At 41.5% G+C, this 20,441-nt stretch overlaps 1 protein-coding gene across 8 annotated transcripts in view; it reads left to right on the forward strand.

Moving 5' to 3' along the window:
- The window catches only part of ARID1B (AT-rich interaction domain 1B), a 505,408-nt gene that overhangs the window by 24,420 nt on the left and 460,547 nt on the right, over window positions 1-20,441 (forward strand). For all 8 annotated transcript variants that reach the window (XM_066615941.1, XM_066615976.1, XM_066615949.1 and 5 more), the window contains exon 2: window positions 12,156-12,350. In XM_066615941.1, the coding sequence (XP_066472038.1) occupies window positions 12,156-12,350 (195 nt within the window). The remainder of the gene's footprint in view (window positions 1-12,155; window positions 12,351-20,441) is intronic.

Genomic DNA, 20,441 nt, shown 5'->3' on the forward strand with positions numbered 1-20,441 from the left:
TGAATACCTTCTTTCTACTCTTTAGTGTCCAGTCTGCCTTTTCTAGTTCTCTGGGTCTGCAAGAGATTTTATTACAATTCTGATCGGACTAGTGCTTTTTATATAACCCTGTGGGTTATTGCTGAGGGGGTAATTGCAGATTAAATAAGTAATTGTGTTCCTGATTAAAAGTTGCTTCCCTCTAGGTTCTAACAGTGCAATAACTTCTGTATAAGGGGAAATGAAGCTTGAGAGAGGACTAACCTCTGTTTCTTGGTTGTGCTGCCTTTGTAGCAACAGTGTACGGCAGAATGAAATTTTTTTGTAGATCTTGAATGCTTCATTTTCTTGCTCCCAGAAATATAGTTCTCTTTACCCATATTGTTTTAAATGAATACTTATAAGGGCTTTGTATATGAGAGACAACAAACATCAAATGTGTGTTTATTATCATAATTAAAGTTTAAAATGGCTGAATTTGAACATTCCTGTGCTTTTTATAGTTTAACATGATGGTAATGCTCCTTATGCCTTCAGTTTCCTTCCCATGATTCTTAGTTTTGGCTTTTAAAGACCAATTAAAGAGATAATTTTGTAAAGTAATAGCTGACAGAGGAGCAAATACTGACAAGATGTCAAGTTGCATAACCCTTATAAGAAGATATTTTTGTTTTGGTCTAAAGAAAATATGTTTTTCAGAAATTTTACATAAGGCAGCAACAAGTATTCAGGCTCGTTTTTACATGCGTGCAACCCAATGCCCTCATAAGAAATGCCTAAATAAAAAGAGATATCAATGGTCTTCCAAGTGCATTATCTAAAATTATAAATGCTACTTTATTTCCCATTTTTATAAACACTGTAATGTCTTTTAGAACCCGATCCACTGCTGGCTCCGGGAGTCGTAAAATTGCCATAAGGCACTCAGGTGCCAGTGGTGACCACTGCGTCAGTGGAGAGGCCAGCGCCACTTAGCATTGGGCCTTGACACCAGGAAGATGTGTTGCTGGAGTGGCTGACTGTAAATGCTCGCCCGGCAAGGCTTTTTGGGGCAGTGGGAGGCTGGGGGAAAGGCAGGAGAGGGTGGAACTGGGCAGAGGGAGGGACAACCAAGGGGAGGATTAGGTCTGGGAGGGGGCAGGGAAGGTGGCAGTGTTTGCTAACAAATTCTTTGCCCTCTCCCGTGCCTGAAAGCCCGACAGTGCCACCTTGATTCTGCACTTGCTAAACAGTGGGCGCAGATTCAAGGAGACCCATTGCCACCAACAGACCTTGACATGGGGTAAGGGAACATTTTTCCCCCCTTACCCCAAGGAGACTCCAGCAGCTGCCCTGGTCCTACAATACAGCAGTGGCCATTTCAGCAGTGGCCATTTCAGCGCCACTATTCTGTACAGTGCTGGGGCAGCTTAGGATTGGTCTGTTAATATGGTTTATATAAGAACATAAGAACAGCCCCACTGGACCAGGGCATAGGCCCTTCTAGTCGAGCTCCCTGTATCTCACAGTGGCCCACCAAATGCCCCAGGGAGCACACCAGATAACAAGAGACCTGCATCCTGGTGCCCTCCCTTGCATCTGGCCTTCTGACATAGCCCATTTCTAAAATCAGGAGGTTGCACATACGCATCATGGCTTGTAACCCGTAATGGATTTTTCCTCCAGAAACTTGTCCAATCCCCTTTTAAAGGCGTCCAGGCCAGATGCCATCACCACATCCTGTGGCAAGAAGTTCCACAATCACACACTGAGTAAAGAAATATTTTCTTTTGTCTGTGCTAACTCTCCCAACACTCAATTTTAGTGGATGTCCCCTGGTTCTGGTGATGTGAGAGTGCAAAGAGCATCTCTCTATCCACTTTATCTTTCCCATGCATGGTTTCCTTTTGGTTCGTAAAGTCAGGGGTTTGCATGTAGAATGAAACAGTTTGATCAACATGGAGAAATATTCTGTAACTTGTGTCCTTCGTTCTTCTCCTCAAACCTCCTTCACCAATCTTTCCTTCAGATTTATCCATTCTTTATTCAAACATCTTTTTAGTGGGCTCTCTGCCCCTTAGCAACTTCCTGGGATCCCTTCTAAGTCTTCAGTCTGCCTCACAAAACTACTCTTGCCCCTAGCTCCTATGTGAGAGTTTAACACCATTCATTCTGGCAATATCCCTTTCTTTCCTAGAAGCTGAACTGCAAATATTCTGGCACTTTTCTTTGAGCGATTGGGATGCCAATATTCCATGACAATGTTCAGTCTGTCAGTTTTGCTGGCATCACTGTCACAGGCAGAATGCACAATAAATTTATTAGGTTGTAACCCAAAGGTTTTATGTATATGGGCAAAGTAAGCTATTTCTGCTGCTGGTAATCTTCTCAAGTCTTTGAAGCTAAGTTGAGAACTACTTACATAGTAGTTTCTGTGGATGTTGGGAGGCACGGGAAAGGGCAAAGAAACTACTTACATAGATGTTTCTGTGGTTATAACATCACTGAATATTAGGCACGCCTCCTTAAATCAGTAATTGTTTGAGTTTATATAGTTTTATTTTTGCTGTATATAATGATTTTCACTTAACTATGAGATGTCTTTGCTCTTTACATTATGGTACACTAGAAACTGAATAAATTGATTTTGCATATCCTTGAAATGTTGCCCATTGTTTGATACATTCTTGAATAAGAATGTTGAACTCAGATGAAGCTATAATTGCTTTGCACTGGACTTCTACTGTTACAAAGTATCCTCTTCTTCCCTATTTAAAGGGAAATTTACAACTGTAGAATATTAGTCTTTTTAATTTTAAAATCCAGTTGAAATGTATTCTCAAGAGCATTGTTTCTCTGTTGCAATATAATCTTTTCAGATGATACATGATTTAGTTGGAAACAAATTAGCAGCTATGCATGCCTAAGAAAAGCAATTTAATAAACAAGATTTTAGTAAGACCTAATCAGAATTGTAAAGTGATACTTGAAAGTGAGTTAGATTATATAGAAGATCTAGTGTGGATGAAGCTTTCTGTAAGCTTGTGTATAAATCAGTTTCCTAATGTTTCCTCAAGCAGTAAAAAGATTTAAACAATGTCTCATATTTTTCAATTTTAAAAAAAATGTAATATCTTTTATCCTGGACTGGAAAGATCTCAGACACCTGGTTGCCTAAAAAATGTGATGCTGGTACCAAGAACCTGGTTTTTCCTCACATTTTTGAGCAGTACCTGACTGATTCATTAGAATTGAAAGTATTTTTCAAGTCTTGCTCATAGGATTTTCTGCTTTTTGCCTTGACTGTGATAAGAAGTTTTTGTTATGTTTTTTCCCCCCTGGAATTTAGAGTTCCACTTTAAATCACCTTTTTGAGTGAAATAAATTGAGTGAGCAAGTAATAGTCACAAAACAGTGGAAAGCTGCAACCAGTATTTATTTAGTTCAGTACTTATTTCATCCTTTCTTGATGGCTCCGGAAAGTAACAAAAGTAGATAAACTGGAATATGCATTTTAAAAAATATTCCTTGCCGCTTAACTCTGGCTAACAAATATCTTTGAAGCAGCAGCAGCAACAACAACAACCACCAAACAAAACTAAAGGAAAAAACTTGTCTTGAAGCTACTTGGGCCCTGACTTTTTTGAGAAATTATTTATTTACCTCATTTCTACCCCACCTTTCTCTTCCTTAGAGAACCCAAAGTGGAGAGTTTCTTGGACAGTGTTATGAGTATGGGTCCTGTGGGTTTAAGCTGGATCTGGATCAGCACAGATTGCATTTCAGTTTCTTGTTTGAATGTCTTATTTCAGTAAAATGTTTTCCTTTGTTCATCTGTAGAATTAATGTGGGATTTATCAATGCAAAAAGCAGAACTGGCACTTCGTTGTAGTCGAGCCCAATCCTATGTCCCCGCGGGGGCCCTCCCCGCCCAGTGCAGCCACACTGAGAAGGAGTGTTTGCTGTATCCAGTGAGGGTGTAGAATAGATCATGAGGCTTTGGAGGGGGATATCTAAATCCCTGCACCCCTCTGTAAGCTTCCCACTCTGCAGTGGATCTCCTTGGACTTGTACTAACTCTGTAGCTGGTGCAAATCTAAGGAGGGAAAGGGGATGGGGAGGCTTCTGATGGAGGGGATAGTATCTAGTGGACCCCGCTGTCATCAGATCCACCCCCTCCCAAAATCACCTTACTCCATTACTCTTCCTCCCTACCCAGTTTCACTCCCTCCCCGTTTCACTGCTGCCTTATCTACTCTGGTGGCCACAGTGAGTTCTGTGGACGAGGAGCACTGCTACCACTCATGGACAGGGAGCACTGCCACCTCTTGCAGCAGTGCTTCCAAAATGGCTGCTGATGGGGTGCTCCATTCTGCTATCACAAAGCATTCTGGTCAGCAGTGATATAGTTGCATTGACATAAAAGCCAGAGTTGCATTATTTCCAGCTGTGGCCTATAAAGTGGTATATCTGGAGTATTTTGATATAATCCAGTTTAGTTCCACTGCTATTTAAATCCAAGTATTGTGGCAGAACTGGTTTGTAGATCGGGTTCAAATACATGTCGCAAAGAACCTCTGCTTACTGAGCAAAGAGGAAGATTTTCAAGTGGTGTTCTTTTCTATTTAGCAGTGGAATAGCATCTTTTCCAGTGCCATTTTGCTGGTGTCTACCTTCTGTTCCTTTTTAGACTGTGATCTCCTTTGGGACAGGAAATCATAACATTCTTTTACTATATAATTAACTTTGATAACTTTTTCGTTTTAAAGCAGTATAGAAGTACTGTAATAATAACAACCACCACAACAACAAACCAAGCTTGTAGAATTCAGTGTCAGTTTTAGGAAAGGATAATTTTAAGTTCAATCAACTGGAAATGTCTCTTAGAATCTGAAACCTATATAAGCTGTTAGGTGCGACGTATATTCAAGGCCAAGCATGAAGAAAAGTGCTGCCAATTCTGATTCCTGAGGTCATGTTTCCAGCTAACCATTACAAGCTCTGCAGGCAGTCTGGCTGAATGTCTAAATTCCCTCCAGCAAACATCACTTCTTGGTCATTGAGCTTTGAAAGCCTTTAGGTGCTTCAGGGGAAGTTATTAATTAGCAGTCTAATAGTGCATGTTCAAGGAGTTTAGGATTCTTCTGCTCAGTAGAGTAGCTAGACTGTGTTCATGAAGTGGAGAAATTAGTGTGGCACACTTGGCAAAAGTTGGAAGGTGTAAATACTAAGACTTTGAAAGCTTCCTGTGGAGCCTAGGCTCTTCTTATGCTAGTTATTATAAGTAACAATGTTGCATAGCATAAATTGTTACAGAGAGAGGGAAAACAAAGAGACAATACTGCTTTCTCAAGTTGAGTACAGGAAGGCATTGGTCTAGTCAAAGAACAGAATTGGAGTCTTTGTTTTCTCTGGGCCTTCCTATCTGGAATTGCATATTGAACAACTAGCGTGCAACAGGTGCAACTCTGTCTGCTTTCTTCCAGAGAATTACAGCCCAATCCTGAATCTGGTAGTACCCAGGGCTCCAGCGATGCCAAAAGGGAAACTGCTGGATCCTGGGGGCACCATGGCTAGTGTCGGGGTCTTCTCAGGGAAGAGAGCATTTGCTCCGTTTCCCTGAGCAGATAGCAGCTGGCGGCAGTGGGTCTCCATGGCCCTGCACCTGGCTCGAAGGGATATTCAGGATGCAGGGGCAGACACTGCCACCATCTCCACCCCCTCGTGGGCCTGATCCTTGCCTCTTCTGTCCTCCCTCCACCCCTTTCCACCCACTCCCCCCTCCTCCCCTGCCCCAAAAACACTCACCATTGTCAGGTGCTCCAGGAGTGCTGGCCAGCTGTTCTCCTGGCACTGAGGCACAGCCACAGCACTCCTTCTCCCCTGGTGCCATAAACAAGCTTTATGGCATGTTTGCAACACTGGAGCCAATGGTACACATGTACCACTGGCTTCAGGATTGGGCTTCTAGTTTTATTCCATCTGGAAACCACATAAACCAGACACAAACTTTGAGAGAAGCATTGAGAATTGTATATACGAGACATTTTTATTCTGTGTTTTCAGACAATGGAACGGTTTGTCAATAAGTCAGCACTATAAACAGTTGTGAAGTTTTTGAAAACTTTAAAAAAAATCTGCAAAACAGACAACCTGAATGTTGACCTCTGATAAATTGACACCCTAATCTCCCAATAACCTCATTATACTTGGCCAGAAAAGTCATGATATGATTGACTTAAATTCATGGAGCTTCTTAGTGAGTAAGGAATGCTGAATGATGAATTTGTTCATTTATTCTGCAAGTAGGAGTCACAAGTCAAACTAAAGCTGTCTAGGAATGCTTATTTAACAAAACACATGCACATAACTTTCTTTCAGACAGAAAAACTACTTCGTGAAGTCACTGCATTTGTTTTCAACCCCCCCCCCCCCGGTTTTAAATAGCAACACTTTTCATACTGTCAGAATTCCATGCTGTGACACCCCTTCTCAAAAGTTATGACAGCAGTGTAATGACAGCTACTGCCTCTTGAGAATCAATCAGGCAATTAATTTTGTAAATGAAATGCTGATTATACAAAGCTTCACATGAGAGGCCCAGTGATTAAAATCAATTTAACAAATTGTTTCAGGTGGGACTTGATTAATAATTTGCCATAAATGCTGAGAATATATGACCAGCATACATTTTTCTGTGTATAATGTATAACCATAAAAAAGAGTGGATATATTTTTGTACATGCCCTTCCCCAATGTGAATGTGAATGTCAATATTGTTGTCTCTTTTCTAGGGTTCTTCCCCCCCCCCCCCACCCAACAAAAATACATGAACAATTCAGATGGTTTTCTGTAGAATTATCTGCTGTGGGTCCAACTTGATGCCAATCTCTGCCTGGTTTGACAGTAACTCCATTCCCACAAACATCTGATGCAACTGCATTGTCCAGTGTCAGTTTACTTTCTGCTAAAAGCAGTAGAGCCATCCTACTGACACAGCACCATCCTCTTTAGCAGAAATCTTTTCCCACATTGTATTAGAGATTGGAGCATTTGAGTCAAGAACCTTAGGGCCTGAGGCTGCGACCTAGACTGGAGAACATACTAAACTGTCAAGCACCTCTTGAGGGGTGTCAGCATCAGCCACTGTGGTTGGCAGGCAGCATGAAGCTTCTGAATTGGCTATACCTGGTTTAAATATTAGGAGACTGGCCTTCTGCACTTCTGGTCAACAAAGCAGCACATACTGCCTAGTACCTTTCAGACACTAGTGTCTCCAGCTCAATGCATTGATCACAGGGACCCTGAGCAGGAAAATGCACAATCATCCCTAGCCTGGTTCTGTTGCATTACTTGTTGATGTTGCTTACATCATGTGCCACTGACATTGAGACTGTAAACAAGCCTAGTATTTTGCAGCATTGGCTGAATTTCCTTGTTGCCTGAGAGTAATATCTTCCTTTTAGTTCCTGTGTTAGACTAGATGTTATAAACTATTGATCCCAGAAGATTCCAGGGCAGGACATTCTGGAAATGTTGTCACTGTTCTGGTAGTTTCTGGGGAGAGGAAGGTTAGGATTGGGGCCTTAAAAAATTTAAAACAACAGTAGTAAAACAGTACAGCCTTGCAGATGGTCACAAAGGGGGCTCTGAGCTTTAGGACGCCCCAGGTACGTTACCATGTCCCTGGGTCCTCCCCGGCACTGCAAGTGCTGTGGTGCTATCGGGGTCACCCACCTGCTCCCGCCCTACCCCTGTAGCAACTGATAGCATTCCCAATTCCCTTGGAAGAGTTTGGGAACTGCTAATTTAGGGGGCTTGTAAAATCATTCCCATTTAAATTATTTTTATATTTAATACTGTGGGGGTGATATTAAGATTGTTTTAAATAGATAGTGTTATTTGAGATTGTCTGTAAATGTTAAATTTTTAATGGCCTTCTTTTACTTCTGTTGTTTTTTAATTTGCATGACTGATCAGAAACACTTGAGACAGAGAAAAGGGGGAGTCAGGTCTAGAATCCATACCTGCTATGCCAGACAAGGTGCTCTTTGCCTGTATCTTACTGTGGGTGGGTGTTGGTTGGTATTATCACAAGGTTAGAACATGGCGTACGTTGATTCTTCCTTGTTTCTATCATGTCTCTTCTGTGTTATGCCCTAATCCAGTGGTTCCCAAACTGTGAGCCGTGACTCCCTGAGGAGCTGTGGAAATCAGCCAGGGAAGCAGAGGAATGCTCACAAAAAACTCACTGCCCTATACAATTCACAGGTTTGTAGGCCTAATGGGGAACTGTGGCCTGTGGCCCAGTAGAGCAAGGGAGCTCCAGTTGAAAAAGTTTGGGAACCACTGCCCTAATCTCCTCTCTGTTTTGGCCTCTCTGCTTGTGGAGTTGCACTGGCATCCAAGTGATATTTGATCTATGTTGGCACAGCGATTTTCTGGGCTGCAGTATCCATGAGGCGTCCATTGGTGTGTGGACATCTACGCTGGTGGGGCTCTTGTTGCACTGGTGTACATAGAAATGTACAAGTGTATGTGGAGTAAAAGATTGGGCTGTTAGAAATGTCAATTAGGTCAGTGTATGGCATCATCAGTCACTTGGACTGATGATAGAAAATTATAGAAAAAGACAAATTATAGACAAATTATAGAAAAAGATTTGAGGGGCAATAGTATTAAGCATTGTGGTTTGCTTTTGCAGCATATAGGATTGTTTTGACCAGGGGTATGAAAAATTTATGTAACTGGGTTTAAATGTTGTTTTAACCTGGCACTTCCAGTGACAAGCACTATGAAGAGTCAATTTGTATGTAGTTCATTAAAGACAGATTTCTTTTCTTCTTGTTGTTATGATTTGTTTGCTCAATAGACATACAGGTGGGGCCTTGGTATTTGCAGGGGATCCGTTCTTGGACTCCCTGCTGATACCAAAAATCACGGATAATGAAATCTGCAATCTTTGCCCCCTTAAGCCCTCCAAAGTCCTCCGGAGGACTTTCTGAAGCCTGGAGAGAAGGTATGCATCTGCCTGCTTGCCTTTGCAGGCTTCAGAATGGCTCTTAGAGCTGAAAAAACGCTACTTTTGGTTTCCTGACATTTTTATGCCTTTTAAGGCATTCTGAGGCTCGAGGAAGCCCTGGCCTTCCTGGATGGCTTCTTAAGGCCTCAGGATGCCTTAAAAGACATAGAAAGCCTTCCTGGTGGGCTTCCCCCTTTTCACATTGCCTAACTAGTCCATGTTCACTTGTAATTAAGTGGGTTGCCTTGTCTTTAAATCCATTTGGTTAATCATCATGATATGGTTTTAAACAAGAATCACTACTTCCTGTGCTCTCCTAGAAGAGGAGGTTTTCTCAGACATACCCTCCCTCTGTGTTTCCCCCAACTTGTGGTGGATATCTACCCATTCTCATCCCCCATTCTGTCACTGACCCAGTAAATCCACAGAATCCAAGCAGAGGGCAGGAAGGGTTGTGCTGAGCACTAACCACAATGAACTATTCCCCTTGGTCAACCTCTGGCTTCTCAAGCAACTATTTAAGCAAGGTTTAAGTAATATTTCTCTGTTTACACACATACTGCTCTCTCATTCTGTGTCTCTTGATTCTATTGATTGAAAAATTCATATGTGTATTGATAAAGGACAAGTTCTTGCCCTGGTCTGGGTTGCATTTTTCCCAAATACTTCTTTTATACCAGATTATAGTAAAAAGCTAGTCATTACTACTTAAGTGTTCCTGCATGGATCAGAGGAAGAAGCTTAATGACCAATCATTCCTGTAGCTGATAGGTGACTATCTGTATTTCAGAGCTCCAGGTTGTGTTACACGTGGGGACAATATGTTTGTTTTAATAAAGTGGTAGGAAGCTTTGGCAGCATGTTGATGATAAGCAAAGCCTGTAAGTATGACAGAAAACATAAGGTGTAATTTTGAAATATCAGGACCTGTTACTTCATATGTAAGTGAGCAATTATATCACCTTGGATGTCCCATTTGTGGGGCAGAAAGTGTGAAATACAACTATTGGAAAAAAATACACAGCTTCATAATAATGGGCATAATCACCACTTTCCTGTTTGCATATTTTGTATTATCCACTGAGGATAAACTAGTAATTCCAGTTACAAAGTGTGCAGTGTTTATTGATATTTCTGAAGCAGCATTTGGGGGGAAAAATTCCACCTGTTCTGCTTTTGTACTCTCAGCAGATATCAACAAGGTGGTAAGTCTATGAGCCTCATTGCGCTTTGCAAAAGAAAAACTTTATGAAAACTTCTACCATGTCCTTTGAAAACTCTTCTTCTTTCCCCCCCCCCCCCCGGTATTTTAGGGTTTTTTGGCCTATTCAGATATGAGATATGTCAGCAAATGTTGTTGCAAACTCTCTTCCATGTACCTGGTGAAAGACACTTCAGAAATTAATGGTATAATTTATTGGTGGCTGGCTGCTGTAAAACCACACTTCAGGTAGTTCCCAGAGCAGCCATTTGCTGAAAACAATCCACTAGAATACTTTGATTTTTTTTTTTAAGGCTGAAGAAGAATAGCCTTCAGACTAGATGGATGGATGGAAGTGCATAAAGATCCTTCTTTATTATGACTTGGTGTTTATTGGAATAGTTGTGTGAGGGTGGGGGCTCTTACCCTACATTCTGTGGTTTTCCACTTCTTGTTCCAGTTTTGCTGCCATCAGCCCTAGGTGTTTTGATGAAAATAAAAGTAATACACAAAGATTTTAATAAAACATATATAGCAATGACAGTGGTACATGAAAGTCTGCTAAAGTACATTCAAATATCTATGAGGAAATATAAAATCAGATGTGGTTTAAGAAACTGAATATATAATTGAGTTTGAATGAAATCAGTATTGAAAAAGAAGGTGAGGTGAAGGAAACCAAAAATAAAAACGAGTCCATTAGAGTGTACAAGGAGAAGATTAGATAAATAGAATGGAAAAGAATTATGAACAAGAACAACACTTACAAATATACCAAAGAAAAATGTATGTGGTAGAAACTAGATCCATTAGTAGCTTAAGGACTGAGAGAAATGAATATTGAAAAATACCAAACAAGTACAGAAAGCAACCTATAAAGCATAGGAACCTAAGTATATGAATATTCATGCCTGTTGAAAAAGCCGTATCAACAAGTGTTGTCCCCCACGCCACCATCCAGTTCAACTTTCAAAACTGTTTATAAGGCACAAACGGATCACCTTGGAACACCACCTTCAGTTATGAACCTTTTGCTTCTAAAAATATTGCTGAATGAAAGGTACTTTAGAGGAGGGCATCTACAATAATGAAAACATTGGGTTGTTGGACCATGATCCACAAAGGTGAATGACACTAAAGTTTTTCAGTGTTTGTGAAGTCCTTTTTCAAAGTTCCCCACACATGTTGAAGCACCACACAGCTTTTTAAGTTCGCTGAATTTAAAAGGCAGTTGGAGGTTGGTTGCAAGAGCTGTCTGAAGAGAACATTCCAGCAAAGGACAACAGTGATTGAGGTTTTGTTTGAACACTTTGTTTCGTTTTAGCTTTTGCTCTCATTACAGATTCCCAACATCTAGTAAGTGGATGTTCCTGGAAAGGAATGGATGCCATAATTCACTTCTCGTGTGATGTGAGGTCTCAGTAGTTGATACTGCGTAAAACCTTAGAAGTCAGATAGGACGTTCGTGTCCCTTGCTGTACCATGAGTAACATTTGTGTGAAGATGCTATAAATACACTATAGATATTGCCAAGAAAAATCAGTCCAGTTTATTATTTTCTGAAACAAAGTAAAAAAAAAAATCAAGAGTCTTTCAAGTGAAGTGCAGTTTATGACTCACTTACTGACTTGGAATGCAAAATTATAACAGCACTAAGAGTCTCAGAGACAGGGTAATTAGACCATATGGGCTGTAATCCAGTAGGGAGGAACTATGCATGCAAATAGGTCCTTCCCATTGCCAAGTATGTGCTTGTAGAGCTTCACCATTAGGTAGTTGGCAGTGAAACCTTAGGAACATGTTTTCCTAGCATGTGGTTCACTAACAAATGTTATATATATATATAATGTTGAATGATATATCAGATTTCAAAATGAAGTTCTCTGAAAATACGTCAACCAAGGTGGTTTTCTAAATTTTTTGTATAGTAAATTTATATATTGAACCATAATTTAATTCTTTTCTGATCACTAGGGCAACCCGATGGATCCAATGGTAATGAAAAGACCTCAGTTGTTTGCAGTGGGCAACAGTCCTCATACACAGACACAGCCAAGCAGCCCATATCCAGGACAGTCATATGGACCTCCAGGACCACAGCGTTTTCCAATGGGAATGCAGACCCGGACTCCAGGTTCCATGGGAGGAATGCAGTACCCACAGCAACAGGTTTGTGAAGAGATTTTGTGTGCCATTCCTTTCTTACGTTTCTTATGTGGGCCTGCATTTTTTAAAATTTAATAATATTCAATACACAAGAACTGTGTCAGAACAAAATAGTCATCCCATAGGTGGAGGAAAGAGGTGACCTTATTTTTAAGGTCTTTAGCGGTTTTCTTCCCTGTTTGAGCTCTTTTGTGAGTGATCAGAACATGCATTTTAGGGAAGAAGACTTTTGTTCAGCAAAAAATAATTCTTGGTCTGTAGCCTCTTGTTTGTATTATTCAACTGTTACAAATTCATCTGATTTTTTTTATAAAAATTATTGTTGTTTCCTCTTCTGAACTAACACTGCTGGTTGAGCAGTTCAAATTTATTGAAGTGAGAACAGTATTGGTCAGTTTAAGAAATACTCTTTCCGTGTTTCCCCGATAATAAGACACTGTCTTATTATTTTTTTTGGACAGAAAAACACCAGAAGGCTTATTTTCAGGGGAGGGCTTATTTTAATGAACATTGACAGCAATTTTAATAAACAGGTAAATGTGAACAAATCATGCCCCCTGAGTTCTTCTTTTATCCTCCATCATGCCCCCTGAGTTCTTCTTTTATCCTCCATCATGCCCCCTGAGTTCTTCTTTTATCCTCCATCATGCCCCCTGAGTGCTTATTTTATCCTCCATCATGCCCCCTGAGTGCTTATTTTATCCTCCATCATGCCTCCTGAGTTCTTCTTTTATCGTCCATCATGCCCCCTCACTCCCGCTTACATACCGGGTTTTTATGTTGTCCTGCCTCAGCTCTCCTCCGCGGCACTGCTCTCAATGGCGCCAGCAAGCAAATCACTGGGGAAGAACAGGATGACGCGCTCACTGCTGCAGCTCTGATTGGATGCAGCTCGGAGCGCAGCGTGCGTTTCACGGGGGGGGAAACGGTGCATACAGAGGGTACCGTAATGTAGCATGTAGCGCAGGGGATCACCTTCACTACAGTAGCAATCTCAATAGGGCTTATTTTCGGGGGAGGGCTTATTTTAGAGGAATCTTACACAGTAAGGGGAGGGCTTATTTTCGGGATAGGTCTTATTATCGGGGAAACACAGTAGTAAGATGACCTTATCAGACTTTTTAGCACATGCTTGGGGTGTGTCACACTCACACACCCCAAGCATGTGCTAAAAAGTCTGATTTTTTCTGAGTTGATTTTTTCCCATCAGAAGATACGGCAGCCATCCGCCTATAAGTCAACCCCACAGATAAGTCAAGGGCAGGTTTTGAGCCAACAATCATGGAAATTTCTATGACCCTCGAATAAGTCGGGTTAAACTTAGGGGGGTGTCTGACTATAGTTTTGTCTGATTTTACCCCAGGCCAGATCTTGAAAAATAACCTACCACTAATTGTTACCTAAGAACTGTAGTCTCTAATTTATTAAAAACATAGTAAAAGATCATAAGATACATTTGTATTCTTTTTAAATTCTGGTCTTCACCACCTTTTTTGTAAGCACTATCAGAGTAAGTGCACTGTAAACAACATACCAGTAAAACAGTGGTTCCCAACCTGGTATTCATGTACTCCCAGGGACACTCAACAGGACCTGTAGGGGTCCTTGAAAAAGAATGGAATAATGGCAGAAAAAGGCAGGTCATGCTCCTGAATGCCTTGCAGGGCCAGCAAGGCAGGAAGAAAGGTAACTAGTTGACTGTGAAAGTCCCACCAATAGCTTGTTTTTGGTCATCAGTTCATGTATGCACCAGTGATTGAAAAAAGCTGAAACATAATATGGAAAGTGATCAATCACCCAGAATTTCTCAGCACACTTCTGGTGCAAAATAGTGCAAAGGCAGAGTCTTCTGTTCGTCAAACAGATAAAAAGAGAAAACACTGTGATGAATACATGAAGCCTGGGTTTTCGTATGGGGGAGATGAGGGCTTTTATTATTAATTACAAACATTTTGCTAATAGGAAGGGTACAATTTATGGAAATGGGCTGCCAAGGGATATGCAAGTGAAAAAGGTTGAACCATGAATCAAATCCACCTTTAAGGTGTCTGGTGTGTTAAGCCAGAAGCTTTACATACAACATACAACCCATAACACATAACTGGGAGTGTGCAATTCAATTCACAACAGAGAGATGCAGCTGTATATATTTGCAGCCCTTTTTACTCAGAAGTAGACCCACTACTTTCCATGGGTGTTACTCTGAAGTCATGGTGCACTGAATTGTAGCCTGGGAAGGAGGGTCCCATCCGGGTGTTTCAAAAAACAGACCTGCTTTGCAAGCATTTGCAAAGCAGAACCAGGCTGCAGCAGAAGGAAGGAGATTAAAAGGTTAACTTTGGCTGGAATTTCCCAGTTGCTGTAGAAAGGATCTGTGCCCTGCCTGCGTGGTGCCTGCCTGCCACTTGAGAAACCAAACTTTTCAGAGTTGAAAGGCTCTGCCCTCTGATTGACCCAGAGAGAAGGCGAAGTGATAATTGGAGCTTGATTACTTGGCAAAAATTTCGTGCTATACGTGAGTATCTACGGTATGTAGATTATATGGATCTCTTCTAGTCTAGTTAGGTTTTTCTGTTGACGGCAACCTCTTCTCTGCCACATCTCAGAGGGTTAATTACGTACATTCTCAGCATATATTAGGAAGGATGCAGTCATTGTTTTTTTGAACAAGAATAATACATGAAGGCTACCCAGAGACTGTGCTGATAAATCTCTGATCAGGCTTGTTATTGAAGCCTGTCCTCGGTTGCAAGCACAAGGCTTTATTGATAATGAAGAGAAAACAGCATTTTGTCTCTACATGTGGCTAACTAGAATTAATTTTCCTTTATTATTTGATGTTAAATATGACAAAGATGGAAAATAATGATCTGCCAAGTATATTTGTTCTGTTGGCATAGAATATTCAACAAGTGGCTAATTAGCTAGTAACTATACATTCACAGTTTTGCTGAGGTGTAGTGTTTCATCTTCTGAAAACATGGACCACATGTGTTGCATAAATATAAGCCTATATTACCATACAAAGAAAGTTGCTTGTGGTTGCAAAGCAAATTGGACCATTCAGTTTGGGCTTTGTAGTTGCCAGGGCTATGGCTGTTGCACTTAGGTATTTGAATAAAGGCATGCAACTTATTTTGGTGTAGCTTAATAGAACTAATGCAAGTGATCGATTGTAAGGACTGTTGCCTGATAATTATTTGGAAGCAAAGAAGAAGAAAGTTTAACTTCTTAATTTAATTATAATAGCTGCATAGTCAATAAAGCATGCTTTTAATTTTTTTAGAAGAAATTTTGCTATTTGTTATGCTAAGATCAGTGTTGCATTTGTCATTTGTAAATTACAGCCTAATTGTAGAAGATCCATCAGTAAGCAGTGATCTGGCACAGTGATTGGCTGCTGGCCCTATCCATCTTTTCTAGCATTCATATAATGGCTGAAAATATTGTGGTTATGATTACTAATACTCTTTGGGGAAGAAATAAGAAGATAAAAAAAACCACTGAATTTTTACTGAATGAACTCCCAGCACCTAGGAATGATTTTGTTTTGCAGGATCTCCAGGCCAGGCTTCATGTGTGTTTCTGTGTACCTCAAATGATCAGAAGCCAGTTATGTTCCCTGTTGCTCATACAGTTGCTTGTACAGTATATTACCACTCTCTTAAAGAATTAAAATCCAAGGTGGTAGAGTTGAAAATTAAATTCCCAGTAGATGTCACTGACTAACAACTCTGTCCAGGATTGGGCTGTACTTCGGAACCCTTTGTGACAGCAGTTCTGCTGTTGTATTTGCCTAATATCAAGTATTGCAAATCTAGACTGAGTCATAGGAGGTGGTGAAAATTGGTAAATTTTCACCAACATTTTAATGTCTTAATAAACTGGGGAAAAAATGAATATATAGGCGTGCGCTGTTTAACAACAGTTCACTTAATGATAGCATATATGATGGTGATCAAAGCACAATAAAGATGCTATTAATGAGGCAATCATGTCTCCCATAGCCTGTAGCAGAGTGTCTGTTTACACAATGGAACGGTTCTTAATGCAAAGAAGAAGCAATCTATCTCTAGTGCAGCCAGCTAGTGCCTGGCAGGGAGTGCCTGTTTATTGCCTTTGTTGTGTAGATTGGACTGAATGTTCACTTAATGACCCAATCACATAACAGTGGGCATCGGAGAATGTATCCCTGTCGTTAAGTGGCACATACCAATAACATGAAATGTGTTTATTCGAGAGATTGTTCTGCAGAATTGTGAAAAATGATGGAAAATCTTTGAGACTGGATTGAATGGTAATAGAAATTTTTGCATCCCTTATTCAGAGCCCTATGGGCCTGCAGTGCCACTGGAATCCATGTTCCAGTGGTGCAGCATGCTTTATGGCGATCACAAAAGGTTACCTGCCACTCTGTGCATCTGGTCTGCCTCTGCAAATGGTGTGAGGCTGCACACCAGTGGCCTGCAAAGAAGCCCTGTTGCTGGTAAGTCTGTGTGGATGGTAGGCAGAATGGTGTGGGGAGGGGGAGAAATGGGGCAGAGACCAGGCAGGGAGGGTGATTTGTCAAGATTGGGAAGAGGGCGATATCAGTGGCAGCAGGACCAGAGATAACCCCTTCCTGGTCTCAATTTGTCTTCCCGAGTCCACTCATACTTGTACCAGCAAAATCACTGGTGTGGGTTTGAGTAGAGTCACTGGTCTAGCATTGGAGGCTTACCCCTGGGCAAGGGAACAAATGTCTGTGCAGCTGCATTTCTCAAACTGTGGGTTGGGACCAATTCCCGAGCCAATTCTAGGTGGATCCGCATTCATTTCAATATTTTATTTTTAATATATCAAACTTAATGCTACCATGGTATGTGACTGCATTTGGGAAAATGTTACAGATCTGTACTTTTAACAGGTTGCTCTGCATATGCATTTAACAATGATAGTAAATGGGACTTACTTCTGGATAAGTGTGGGTAGGATAGCAACCTAGGATTGTTAAAAATTTTCCTGCTTTATGATGTCACTTCTGGTCATGACAATGCTTCTGGTGGGTCCTGACAGATTCTCATTCTAAAAAGTTGGTCACGATGAAAGTTGCTAAAAGTTTGAGAACCACTGGTTTAGGACATAAATTTATGTTTTAGGCAAGCAGCCCTCCTTGCCACAAGTTAGTTTGAAAGAAGTTGTTAATTTTGATGCCCATAGCTGTTTAATTTGCTGTATTGAATAACTGTTGTTTAGCCTTGTGTATCTGATGTATTAGAGTAGAGTAGTATGTATCTCACTGTGTAAATACAGTACAATTGATTATCTCTATACGTGGATTTGCTACCCACTAATTCGCTTGTCCACAGGGAGCAGAATTACCACCTACCTCTTTATAGTCACAGTCTGTTCTCAGCTATCCATGGCCATTAGTGAGTCCCTGCAACAAACTGTTTGCACCCTTGTGTACTAAGTTTTAGTTTGGAATTGTTACAGAGGTTCAGTCAATCCTAAACCACTGTGGGATGTCTATTGAAGATTTGCTATGGTGTACCGGACCCTATAGCAGCACTGGTGTGCTGAGCACACTGTTTGTTTGTTTTGTTTTTTGTTTTTTAAAGGCCATTTGGGTTAGATGAAGGGGAAGAGCAATTCTTGTCATATTGCGCATTACAGAATCAAGTTGTCCTTGGGCTTGTACAGAAACCAGAATTCTTATGGTCTAATATATTTTTACATATAAAAAACATTCTTGAGCAGGGGCATGTTTGTATGCTATTCATACTGCTGGGAAATGTTTAGTGTTTTCCTCTTTCAGTCAGAAGCTAAGCCTCATTGACTAAATTGAAAAAGGCTGCTCATAGCAGGATAAAGCTTTATGTTGTATTGTCTCCTTTAGAATTATCCCTTCCATTAAGTATAATTCGCTCTATAGAGGGAGGTGAGCATAGATTACTGATAATCACAGAATCAAATTTGACACAAGAAGGAAACTTTATGGTAGCTTAGCTCTACATCTTAATGGTGGTCATCCAACAATGTTTACTGAAGAAAATCCCTAAAGTAGCACAATTGCATTATTATGGAAAATAGAAACATTACAAGGATTTCTATCTTTTCTTTAAAATGTTGTGGGGAATTGTATGCTAAGCAGAAAATGCTTACTCCCTTGAGCAATACTTTCTCATCTGGATGAGCCAATACCATCTGAAAAGGGCTTTAGGACCAAAGGTTACCCTGATCAGCATCTTCATACACGGAGGTGAATTGGTTGTTGAAACTACAGGTGCAGCCTATTTATCCATGGATTTTTATTTTTTGTCTCAATGCTAATGGGGTGGGGGAACCAAAAGTCACACTCACCTTTGCCTCCTTTACCCTGTGCTGGAGCCTGTGCTGTGTTCCCTGTGCTGGAGTCCATTTCCAGGCAGCCCAAAACACTGCAAAAAGGCTCTGCCTCAACCAGGCAGGGAAATAACCCTGGAGCCCTAGAAGAGGTTCCCCTTGCAAAGGAACAGTAACACTCCTGGAGCCCCTGAGCCAGCAAAGAGGAAAGGGGGGGCAAAAATCTCTGTAGCCAGAACATGTGCAGCAAGGTGGAGCTCACTCACTCACTCACTCACTCGGGCAGGTGTGGTAGCAACAGAGGGAATTGCTTTAAAAAAAACCAGTGAGTGTTTGCCAAATCCCCCCCATTGAGATGGTGCAGGCAATCACCGACACAAGCAACCCCCCCCCCCATGGTGCAAGCTATCACAGACACAAGCAAGCCTTCCCACCAAGCAAAGCATGAGATATAGCCTACAATCGTCTCCACACTTTCCTGGGAGTAAGCCCCATTGACTACAATGGGGCTTACTTCTGAGTGGAAACACATAGGGCTGGACTCATAAAAGCTCAGTGGGACAGCTGGCAACGGGGAGGGCTGAGTACGAAGGGGAGGGGATTGATAACAGCTGCCTTAGTTTCCTTCCATCCGGAAGTGTCAGGCTGCAGTGTATTTGCGTATCTCTATGGAATTTAGCATAACACGTTTTTTGTTAATTGCGCCGAGTCATGGAACGGAACTAATGCGGATGAATAAGCTCCACCTGTACTGTGTTAAATATTTATACATCACATAGTCAAACTTACTTGCATTGTACAGTATGGACTGGACTTGCGCCTCATTTCACATCTTGATAACTGTCAAGGACCAAAAGTTTCCCTGCCAAGTTCCTTCTTTCTCCTCCTCTTGCTTGCCAGAAATGAAAGTGAAAAGATCAGGTTAGGGTTATAGGAATGAATTAAGAAGCAGGCAGATAAAGTGAACTGTTATGGCCTGTGCTGGGTTTATGGTGTCATATTTCGCTATCCACTACTGTAAATCCCAGGTCAGTGGCGTGACAGTTGTTTCACCATTTGGTGAGTCTGAAGGCCTTAGGATTGGACCTCGACAGATAGGAAACTTGGCTTCTGAGCGTCATGCTTGGAGGCAGGCTTTGCAGCATGGCCTCTTCCAGTTTGAAGAGACACTTGGCCAACAGACTGAGGCAAGGAGGCAAAGAAGGAAGGTCCATAGCCAGGGAGACAGACCAGAGACAGACTACGCTTGCTCCCAGTTTGGAAGGGGTTGTCACTCCCGAATCGGTCTTTTCAGCCACACAAGATGCTGTTCCAGAACCACCATTCAGAACGCGATACCATAGTCTTCTGAGACTGAAGGTTGCCAACAGAATGGTCACCAGTATAAATGGCAAGGGGCCACATGAGGGTGAAAGTGGTCTGCTGAACTTCCGCCACTCTCTTCTGCTGCTGGTATGTTGGTGGCAGGGGCAGTTCACAGTGGGGAACAGGCTGGCTGGGAGCAGGAGGGGAAGATGTTGGTATCAGTGGAGCATGCCAAGATTTTATCCTCCTTTCCCAACCCAACCTGCCCCCATGGGTCTCCTCAGACTTATGCCAGCAAAAGAGCTGGCAAAGGTCAGAGGAGAGACCCATGGGATGCCAAGTGGCCTTCAGAGAGGTTACTAAAAAAAGATTTTTACCCACCATTCCTGGGCATCTGATTGCCTTTCTCACCCTCTAGCATACAGTGTGCTCTCCGGCAGCAGTGCTGTATGCTATGGGCTGGCT

The sequence above is a fragment of the Tiliqua scincoides genome, chromosome 1 (genome assembly GCF_035046505.1).
Source record: "Tiliqua scincoides isolate rTilSci1 chromosome 1, rTilSci1.hap2, whole genome shotgun sequence".
Lineage (NCBI taxonomy): Eukaryota > Metazoa > Chordata > Lepidosauria > Squamata > Scincidae > Tiliqua > Tiliqua scincoides.